At 34.3% G+C, this 10,775-nt stretch overlaps 2 protein-coding genes across 2 annotated transcripts; one reads left to right on the top strand and one right to left on the bottom strand.

Moving 5' to 3' along the window:
- Positions 1 to 404: 404 nt before the first annotated feature.
- On the bottom strand, positions 405 to 4,951 carry LOC115988425. The gene is made up of 3 exons (XM_031112001.1): positions 4,888 to 4,951; positions 4,682 to 4,803; positions 405 to 931 (listed from the first exon to the last, which is right to left on the bottom strand). Exon 3 carries the CDS (start codon positions 883 to 885, stop codon positions 550 to 552), a length of 336 nt encoding a protein of 111 aa, XP_030967861.1. The 5' UTR covers positions 886 to 931; positions 4,682 to 4,803; positions 4,888 to 4,951; the 3' UTR covers positions 405 to 549.
- A 2,891-nt stretch (positions 4,952 to 7,842) lies between these two features.
- Positions 7,843 to 9,498, top strand: LOC115991823 (stem-specific protein TSJT1-like). Its single transcript, XM_031115767.1, has 4 exons — positions 7,843 to 8,207; positions 8,462 to 8,702; positions 8,797 to 8,917; positions 9,124 to 9,498. The coding sequence occupies exons 1-4, from the start codon at positions 7,999 to 8,001 to the stop codon at positions 9,312 to 9,314; spliced, it is 762 nt and encodes a 253-aa protein (XP_030971627.1). The 5' UTR covers positions 7,843 to 7,998; the 3' UTR covers positions 9,315 to 9,498.
- The last annotated feature ends 1,277 nt before the right edge of the window (positions 9,499 to 10,775 follow it).

Here is a 10,775-nt window from a genome sequence, read left to right as displayed (position 1 = left end):
GAATGAGGAAGCTCAGCTACATCAGCATCGGGCCGGATGATAAGACATCCCAAAGCATGGATAGCATGCAAGGCACGCCGGAACTGCCTTTGAATGGTCTTGAGAGAATGTTGGAAGCGGTTGGCAGTTAGCCGGTAGTCAGCGTTATGTCCAATGATAAATAGCACTGTCCAACGGCCTCCTCAACTAAAACAATACCAATGTCATCCTCTAATAGGTGCAGTCGCTTCAACTCATTACACAAGTACCTAAAAATGGTCTTGTCCATGCGGAATATGTAGTAACACACTTGGGGATTTCCTTCTAGTACTTCAATCACATATGACCTCTTACTCAGGATACTAGTGCACATAGGTCGCTTCATGTAGTACTTTTGCATGTACTCTATACATAGTTGAACGTAGACTGTGACAATCTCAAGCTCCACCTCACTATTGTATTCATCAGCATCGGGCCGGATGATGAGACATCCCAAAGCATGGATAGCATGCAAGGCACGCCGGAACTGCTTTTGAATGGTCTTGAGAGAATGTTGGAAGCGGTTGACAGTTAGCCGGTAGTCAGCGTTGTGTCCAATGATAAATAGCACTGTCCAACGGCCTCCTCAACTGAAACAATACCAATGTCATCCTCTAATAGGTGCAGTCGCTTCAACTCATTACACAAGTGCCTAAAAATGGTCTTGTCCATGCGGAATATGTAGTAACACACTTGGGGATTTCCTTCTAGTACTTCAATCACATATGACCTCCTACTCAGGATACTAGTGCACATAAGTCGCTTTATGTAGTACTTTTGCACGTACTCTATACATAGCTGAACGTAGACTGTGGCAATCTCAAGTTCCACCTCACTATTGTATTCATCTGAATCGGGGTCAGTCATGACTAAATCACGATCTAAATCGGTGTTGGCAATAACTGAATCACACCTGTGTGTAGCCAAAAAGTTCACATTAGCCACTATAAAGAAGTACATATATATATGTTGCTATATGTATATATATCTATATTGCTGTATGTATATATATATATATATATATATATAAGTCAGTATATATATCAATGAGTATATAGGGCTGTATGTATATATAAGTGAGTATATATATTTCTGCATAAGTGAGAAAATATAATTTTGCATAGCAATTTTTTATTTTTTAAGAAGTGATTCTGCATAAGTGAGTATATATAAATGAGTATGTATATATAAGTGAATCTATATGTTACTGGAAGTATTACATATATATATATATATATATAGATGTTATTGTGTGTACCAAAGAAATTATATATATATATATATATAGATGTTACTGTGTGTACCATAGAAATTCCGTAAAGAACACATCAGATTTTGTAAAATATATATATGTCACCAAACAAAGCAATTCATATAAGAGATGACAAACACAAAACATATTTCTTACATAACTAGCATAGATATCCAAAGCATTATATAGTAATAATAAAGGAAGGTAGAGTGCAAACATTGTCCAAAATATTAACATAATACAGACTTTGCCTATTCACATTAAAGCAAAATAACTAAACTCATTAACTTCCTAGGCTATCTAAATGGCGCACATTCTCAACCACCCCCACAACTACTGCAGTTCACCCCCAATGAACTCAATCCAAGCCTTTCAAAAAACGGCTTTACTCTTGAAGTTATAAAGCTCCTACATGACCTCGCAATATGTGACATGATCCACATCGGTGTGCTAGTTGAGCAGTGTTACAACTTGTGTAACTGACTCAATGTCACCCCCCACACCAGACTCTTCGATGTTAGTGGACCTTTTCCCCCTCCGGTTCCTCATGTCAATAAACCCCCAAACAGCCTCAGTCATGCTTTCAAGGGAGTGCCCTTTCTTCCTTTTTCCGTTTGAATGAGATGGTTCAGTAGCAGCTTTTCAGCTTGCCTCCGGCTTTGGGCTTCACTTGGTGTGGGCAGCTCCTCCACATCATCCACACTATCGGTGTTGATGTTGACATGCACCCCCGATGATAGGAAGGCTGCATCCAACTCTCTCTCTTCATCACTATTTGGAGTTGGTTGGGCAGATTAAATTTGGAGGAAACCCGTGGCTGTGTTTGAATTGAAAAGCCTGCCTAACAGGTCATAGTGTTTCAAACCCTTTTTTCTTGAAGTCCTTGAATTTATAATTGACCTATTAACAACCGTATATATTAGGTTAGATGACTTATTCATATAAAACCCAATACAAATTAGATGGGTAATTATAATAACCCTATAATAACCATCCACTCTTAGATTCCAAAAATAGAAAGAGTAACAACATTTCCTTAAAATTTAATTTTATACCAAAATCAAAATTTTGTTTTCTACAGTAATAAACCCGTTAGATCAAATTTTATTCCATTTCTAAAAATATCATCATGAGAAAATGCTACAAAAAAACTATTTCAGCACACTATTTATTAATACACCATTTAATAAACCTCATATTCTTGATATGCAGGGAAAGGTAAACAAAGATACGTATACACTTACAACATAGTGCTGGTTCATATAAACATTTTTGTTTTTGATTTTCTTCTCTTTTTTAGTTGTGAATACATTCAGTGTTTAAAAGATGGGCCATGCTATTATGAACACAAAGTAGATTTCAGCATCATTTTAATTACAACCATAAACCATGCATATAGCCAATTGTAATAAATTTTGTTTGGAGTATGTTAAAAGACTTACCGCAAATGCAGCAGCCCGTGCTTCCTCACTGGCCGTCATCGTATTTGAAATGGGGTCCCATTCCATTCCTGTACGTGCGATGAGCTAGGAGAATGTGCGGTGTCGACCTTTCATTCCTTGATATTTTTGTGTAAGTTGTGTCTTGTTGTAATTTTTATTCGTGCGTTTGTTAAACTCATTCATAATGACTGTCCAAGTTCCAGTCTTGAATTGGCCTTGGGGCATATTCCCTTTAGCGTCCTCTTCTAACAATACATCAACGAAATGTTTCTCGACTGCTTCAGGCCATAACTTCCTATCCTTGACATCAGCTGTTCTCTCTTCCATTTATATAAATTTTGGTATACTTACATAGACTCGTCATTTGAAATTGTATGATATGGATTAAAAAAAATTAACTTCCTACTCACTAAAAAACCCAAGCAATAGGCATATAAGAGAAACTAAGGTCTAAATCTAGAAATTTTAAGATAGATTTTCTGAATTTTAATATAAGCAAGGCCAAGGACCATAAATGGTCATATATGATATGAGAACCCAATAATTTAAGTGGCTGCAAGGTTGCTAACAAAGTGGATTAACAAGAATTTGCACATTTGAAGAACATATAAAACGTTTAGTAATTATAATGGAGTAGTATAGACATAAATTACATATCAACAACAATCATCTCTCAGTAACTCATATCAACAACAATCGTCATTATAATTCCTTGGCAGGACTCATGTTATTTAATCTTATAGTAAACAAAAGCTAAGATTATCCACTCCACAGTTTCAACTTACAGATAATTAGTGTATTATTAGTGTAATAAAAGGAGAACCTCTTCGGACTACATAAAAGGTAGTTTTGAAAATAAATGGCCCAATGATGCAAATTAGAAGGAAAAAACTTGCTGGGAAAAAAAGAAATTGGTATTTAGAGCATCTTTATCCATACATCTACTTACTCTTTGTTGGGATAATGGCCAGCCTTATTGTTTATTTTTTCAGGAAAAAAGAAGGGGGAGGGGGGAGGTAACAAGGGTAAAAATGATCTAATTAGATTATTATACAGCAGGAGAGCCAAAGAGCAGTAATCAATTGCATGTGGACATTCCTATTTGGGCATGGAAACAAGCAGTACTGAACACATTATATGGTGTGTGTGTGTGTGTTTGCAACTGCAAAAATATAATTCTTCCTCATTTTATTTTATAAGAAAATTTACCAAAACTAAAGGAAAAATACATAGGTATGCATTGTATACACATCAGTTTATCATACACTTGCAGTGGCATTGTATATTTATATAATTGTAAGTGATTATCCCTAAAAAAAAATTATAGTGATGTCAATTTAATTATATAATGGACCCTTTCATTTTTTACTAACTAAAATGATAGTAGAACTAATTCAATCAAAACCTTTGTACAAAAGGCAAGAGGAAATTAGGACAATTTCTATCCATATTATGTACCATATTTGACACTAGCCTCTTATTTTGTCAACACAACGTACATAGAGACTATGGAGCTTAATTGGGATTATTTCATCTTCTTTTGTTTATTTTGCTTAATAAATACATATGATATAAGTACAATTAATTTTTAGATTATTGTATTCCATCAAAACCTAAAATTTTGTCAAATGAAACGGACTATAAGTAGATCATGTTTACTTATACAGTGCATCATTTACAAATGTAGAGGTACTGTATGAAAGATGGATTATTCCTTTGAAGCAGTGGGTAAGGAAGAATGGCCTGAGTACCTAACTTTATGCCCTTCATTCTTTTGACAGCAAAAGATACATGTTTACAGTTTACAATTACACTTACATATACTGATCTCAAGGATTTAAAGGCAACAACACAGAGGCCACAAAATGAAGACAAAATGCATGACCTAGGTACAAAATTATAACAAAACAAGCTAACAAATGATTCACTACCTACGAAATTATAACAGTTTACATTTAGGCAGACCTACCAGTAAGGGAACACGGTGAAAGGAGGAAGCAAATGCTCCGTATAACACAAGAGAGGTGGATGAGGATGAGAATGAGGCTTCCATCTGAATGAAGATGTGGGATTATATAAATAAGCCCTAAGCTGGATTAATGTCAACTGATTTGAGTTAGATTGGGATGTGAAAGAAAGCGGCAACAAGTAATTAAGAAAATTACAAATCTTTACCTGACCAAGCCCTTCGCACTGTGTGAGTTTGGCTTTTCGTTCGCACCAAAGCTTTGTAGGTGAAGGTGGGATCTCTACGAGGATTAGGAGCAGTTGGGCATGGAATTATGATTCTGAGCAAGGGGTTAATGTGATTGACTGAGGTTGGTGATGCGGTGGAAGTTGAGTGTGTAGAAGATGCATTTATGATGGGTCGGTGGGGATTTAATGGCGATGGGTTGGTGAGGGGAGTTATGGAGGTGGAATGGTGCTGGGTCAGTGAGGGGAGTTATGGAGGTGGGTGAGAGTTATGCCGTTGGGTTGCTCTGACTGTGTGATCTTCGTACTAGATGCGAGAGGATTCGACGTGAAGAGATGAGAGTAAAGAGAAGAGACAATACTTGAAGAAAAGCTGACCAGGTGGGCCCATAAGAGTATTCAATATAATTACCGAAGTGCCATTGAAACTAGTGTTTGTTGCTTAAAATCTACTCCGAGGTGATTTCAAAAACATCTGTTTAAACATGGGTTTTTGAACAATATTTTTCAAACAACCCTAAACAGAAATAGTCCACTAAACACCTTTTTTTTGTTTTGTTTTTGGACACTAGTGTTCAGTGTTTAAATACTAAACACTATGTTTTGAAATGGGTGACCAAACGGCCCCTCAACCTCCCCCATCGTGACTCAAACTGCAAAGCATTGTTGTCTTCCTTCTGATTTGAGGAAGCGAATCGGGTTGAGAAGCTTGGACAAGGGGATTGGGGTGGCGTCCTTCTAAGAGCGATAGATGATGCCATCTTTGGAATTAGACCAAAGAGTGTTTCAAATTAATACTGTAGAGTGTAGACTATTTGTTAAAAGTGTATAATCCAAACCCATTTTTGTGTGTTCCTTGTTCGTAGATCAAGAACCCTTAGAAACCTCAAAGGCCTCATTCTTATCAAGTCCACTTTCAACTCTCTCAAGTCGTTTATTTCTAGCGAGACCCACTTCGATTATGATGCTCTTTCTCAAAAAGCTATGGAATTGCTTCTTAAGCTTGACTCCATTCAAGTAAATGATTCATGGGTATTTGTTATTTTGTTCAAAGTTTGGCTCTTAAAAAAAAAATGTGGGTTTTGTTTTCACAGAATCTTCAAGAATCTAGATTAGATAGATTGTTGTCATTCTCTAGAATTGTGTTTTGGTGAGTTGACTTGGTATGATCCTGCTGAATCAAGTGGAACATTCTAGTTTCAGAAACATTGTTTTCGAACTTATATAGAGAGTAGAGTTTGGGTTTGATTTGGGATTTGCATACGTTTGTATTTTTGTATGTTTGGTTGCTAAGAAATGGAGGAAAATAAAATAAAATCTTGATGTTTTTAAATTTTGTGTTTTCTTGTTATATTTTTCTGATTTAATTGCTTTTTTCTTTTTTCAATTTGAATGCTGATATGGAGGTTTAAAAATAATAATAAATGGTTATAAAAAAAAATAAAAAAAACGATGATGTGGCATTTTTCAATCTCTATTAAATTATTATTATTATAGACATGTCAAATTCAAGTGTGCCAACTATACGTTCCGTTTGCTATGTAGACATTTTTCGTTAGTGACTTAACGGTAGAGACCAAATTGACTACAAGTTAAAAATAATAAGGATCACATTAATGGCTACCAAAATGTAAGGATCAAATTGATTATGACCTTAAAATGTAGGGATTAAAATAGTGTTTTTACTTTGTTTTTATTTGGATTTTGGGATATATTATTTTATTGTGTAGAAATATTATTTTAATGTATTGTATTGTAAAATAAAAATTGAGATGCTAAGAATATTAAAAATAGTATTGTATAATTGATAAAATAATTTTTTAAGATAGTAAAATAGAATATGATAAAATAATAGGATAATTGCTCTAAGGAAGTATCAATATATACATTGATATACAGGTATTACTTTTATTATCAGATATACATATGCACGTCTTATTGACATTGATATATGATGAAATTCATATGATAAGAGCACTTCTTTTAAACCGTAGAAGCCCACAATAAAAAAGAAGAAGATTGACATGATCAAATAAGCAATCTAGGCTCAGCCGCTGCCTGGGAATGGCCAAATTGACATGGACGGTACTTTCTACTCCACATGGAGAATGTCAAAGTTCAAACATAAAAGAAGATTGACTTATCCACATGGACACGTCAGAAGTACGAGATGTGAGAGAGAAGTCACCGACACCGATGATTTCGCTGACTCGGATAACTGTCAGCTCACTTTTTAAATATTTCTTTTGGATAAAGAACATTAAGACAAACAAATCAGAATCAAAACCCCTGGAAACTTAGTACTAGATTCTTTCATTCTATTACCATCTCCTAGGGCCTAGGCTATGACCACTGACCAAAAAGGATAGGATAGTATACAAACCTAATCAATCTATCTCTAAATTTTAGGGAAAGATAAAAGTTCTTTTTATCTTTTGAGCAATTCACGATTCTTATCTTATCTTTAAAACTAATTAATTTTATCATCTATCTATTGTACTGCGTACTATCTTTGGAAAATAAATTTACAGTCAAAATTAGTCCTTACTTTTTCGGTTAACTGTTCCATACCGTAATAATAATTAACATAATTGCCAAAAAAAAAAAAATTAACATGTTTTCTTGTAATTTAAAAAATATATATATATATATATATTTTGGAAACATGTCTCAGCATTGTAATTGGTTTATAGGACATTAATAATTAATTTTAAAAAATCAACAATACTGTTGACATAATAAATTTTGATTTTATTTATAAATATTTAAGATGACACATAGTGAAGAACAGTAAAATATCACTTTTATGAATTAATTAATAAAAACTATTATAGGGTTGGTGTCTTCCCAGCCTTGATCTACACGTGGTTTGGATAACGTTGCCACGCACGCTCTCTCTGTCTCTCTGACTATATATAGAATATATGCACGACCAAGTTTTCTTCATCACTACTCTATCTCTGTTAATCTATTACTACTTCTAAGTCTGTTTGCTGGTTATATTATATTTCTGGTTTAAATCTCTTTGTGTGTTTTGAGGGGAATTATATTTTGAAAGCACAGCAGGAAAGGAAAAAAATAATAGTAAGAAAGATGTTGGGAATATTCAACAAAGAATTGGTGCAACCTCCTCAGGAGCTGAATAGCCCGGCCTCATTGAATTCTTCTTTGAAGCCTAAGCTTCCAAACGAGATTTTGAACCACTTCATTTCTCAATCTAGTGATGCCTTCTCAATCGGCTTTGGAGATGCAATGTCTTTGGCATATATTCCACCAGAGAAAACATATTCCATTCATCAGAGGTACCCTCTCTCTCATATTTGTGTTATGTGTGTTTCTGTTAATGGGTCATGCAGTTTTGGTCAATTGACTTCAAGGGCTTGTCTTTTTATTTCCACTTTCAACTTCTAATTTATGTGAGAATCAAACAGTGTCATTGAGCCACCAGACTCCATTTGTTAGATAAGCCTTTTTTTTGGGGAAAAAAAAAATTTGTCTAATCCATATTGATTTTATTTGTGATTGATATAATAATTTAATCAATTGAATATTGCAGGTTGTTCTGTGGTATAGATGACATATACTGCATTTTCCTGGGGAGCCTAAACAATCTAAGCAGCCTCATCAGGCAGTATGGCTTATCAAAGGGCACAAATGAGGCCATGTTTGTGATTGAGGCATATAGGACCCTCCGTGACAGGGGCCCATATCCTGCTGATCAAGTCCTCAAAGATTTGGATGGAAGCTTTGGATTTGTTGTCTATGATAACAAGGCCAGAACAGTCTTTGCTGCACTGGTAAAAATCTTCTACAAACTCTAAAAGGAAACATATGTAAAATTTTAGTTCTGAATTCATTTGCTTATGGGTTTTGTTAATTTGTTTTGTGTAGGGTGCAAATGAAGAAATTAGGCTCTTCTGGGGTATTGCAGCTGATGGTTCTGTGGTGATTTCTGACAACTTAGATGTCATAAAAGCAAGCTGTGCTAAATCATATGCACCATTCCCTACTGGTATGTAAAGGGTGTTTATTGTCACATTCAATATATTCATAGGTACATTCTAATTGATCTCAAAATTTCCATGGCCTCGAGAGTTTTTTAAGACCCTAAAAGTATGATCGTGTGGTTATCGATTTCTCTTTGAATTCCATTGCATAAATACTATATAATTGCATTGAAAGCAATCTAAAGCTAAGGTTGGGTGAATGCAATTGCAGGGAGCATGTTCCACGGTCAGAATGGGTTGATGAGCTTTGAGCATCCAAAATTGAAAATGAAGGCAATGCCTAGGATTGATAGCGAGGGGGTCATGTGTGGGGCCAATTTTAAGGTTGATAACCAATCAAGGATCCACAGCATGCCACGTGTTGGAAGTGAAGCCAACTGGGCAACATGGGGCTCACATTAATTCTTGACTCAGATTCATAACACAATAGTGTGAAACCTATATCCACCCAAACATTTGATTTGGTGTTGATTATTACTGGTTTTTGTTGTACATTTGCCTCACTTATTGAGTTGAATTGACTTGCAATCCTTGTATATGAATAAAATGTTTTAAAGTTTATATGGGGCTAAGTGATTTGCAAATTTCTCCGTCTCTTGTACTTTCTTACAAATTCCTACAAAAACGTCAACTGCAATCATCTTTTCAATGAAGTGAAAACATACTGCTGCTTCTAGTTTTAGATGTTGTGGATAAAGTATGCAACAATGCTGCCTTAGTTTTAGCAGAACATGCTTGTAACTAGCCACCATTTCTCACACCAAATAACTCTTACTCAGAGAGAGAGAGAGAGAGAGAGAGAGAGGGATAATTATCACGCGGTAGCCACCATTTCTCACACCAAAAAGCTCTTATTCAAAGAGAGAGGGATAATTATCACGTGGTTAGTAACCTGATCGTTTAACAAAGTTTATTTGATCACTGCACACTTTTGGCGTGATGGTCACTCCATAAGTATAGGTACTTGTAAGGTGTGGGGTGCTCGTGGGGTGTGAGGGACAAAGATTGAAGTTTAAATCTCTAAGAGGGAGAGTTTCACACACATATCGGCAGTCTCACATACCCATGCAATATGCTGGAAAATTTAACATTTTTTTTTTTGTTCAGTAAAAAAGTGAGAATAGTAGTTCAAACTTATAAGTAATAGTTCCAAACTTATTTTATAATAATGTGATTACATTGTAATATATAATATATATTCTCTAAGTAAAGAAGTCTATACTATATCTTGCTTTTTTGTATTTATATATTTTTTTTGCAAGAAAACATGTTGCACTTTAAATTATTATATATGCTAAGATATTTTGTAATACGGTTATAATATAATGAAACATGCATTAGAATCCAACACAATAAAAAAATTGAGAATGTCTAATTTTTATTAGAATATGAAAATGAATTTTGATGATTTCATATGACAGCTAACATTATTTCAAATTTTTGGAGAAGTTAATTAGCAATTTATTTAAACTTTGTTTCCATTTTATCACATAGGAACTATTAAACAAAGTTATAAAAATTTATATTTTGATAATATCTAAACTCAAATATGAGAATCAACAATTACAAAAAAAATTCTCCCCAAAACATATACTAATTTTAAATTTTCATTTTCACACAATTTAAAAAATGTGAAAAATTGAGGAAGCTAAATGTGTAGTTGATCTTAGTCAATCAATAACTAACATAAAAGAGGTAGGGGAAAGCAAACGTATTCATGATGTAATTGTTTATCATGACCATATTTGTTTTTGTATACCATGGAATCATCTCATTATGTTCTACTGAGAAATTTATACATTTAATTCTCTTGTTCTCAAAAAGATTCACATAGTAGCTCTACAACTATATGTTGTTTTATCT

Source organism: Quercus lobata, chromosome 5 (genome assembly GCF_001633185.2).
Source record: "Quercus lobata isolate SW786 chromosome 5, ValleyOak3.0 Primary Assembly, whole genome shotgun sequence".
NCBI lineage: Eukaryota > Viridiplantae > Streptophyta > Magnoliopsida > Fagales > Fagaceae > Quercus > Quercus lobata.
This window is presented reverse-complemented; position numbering and strand designations above follow the sequence as displayed.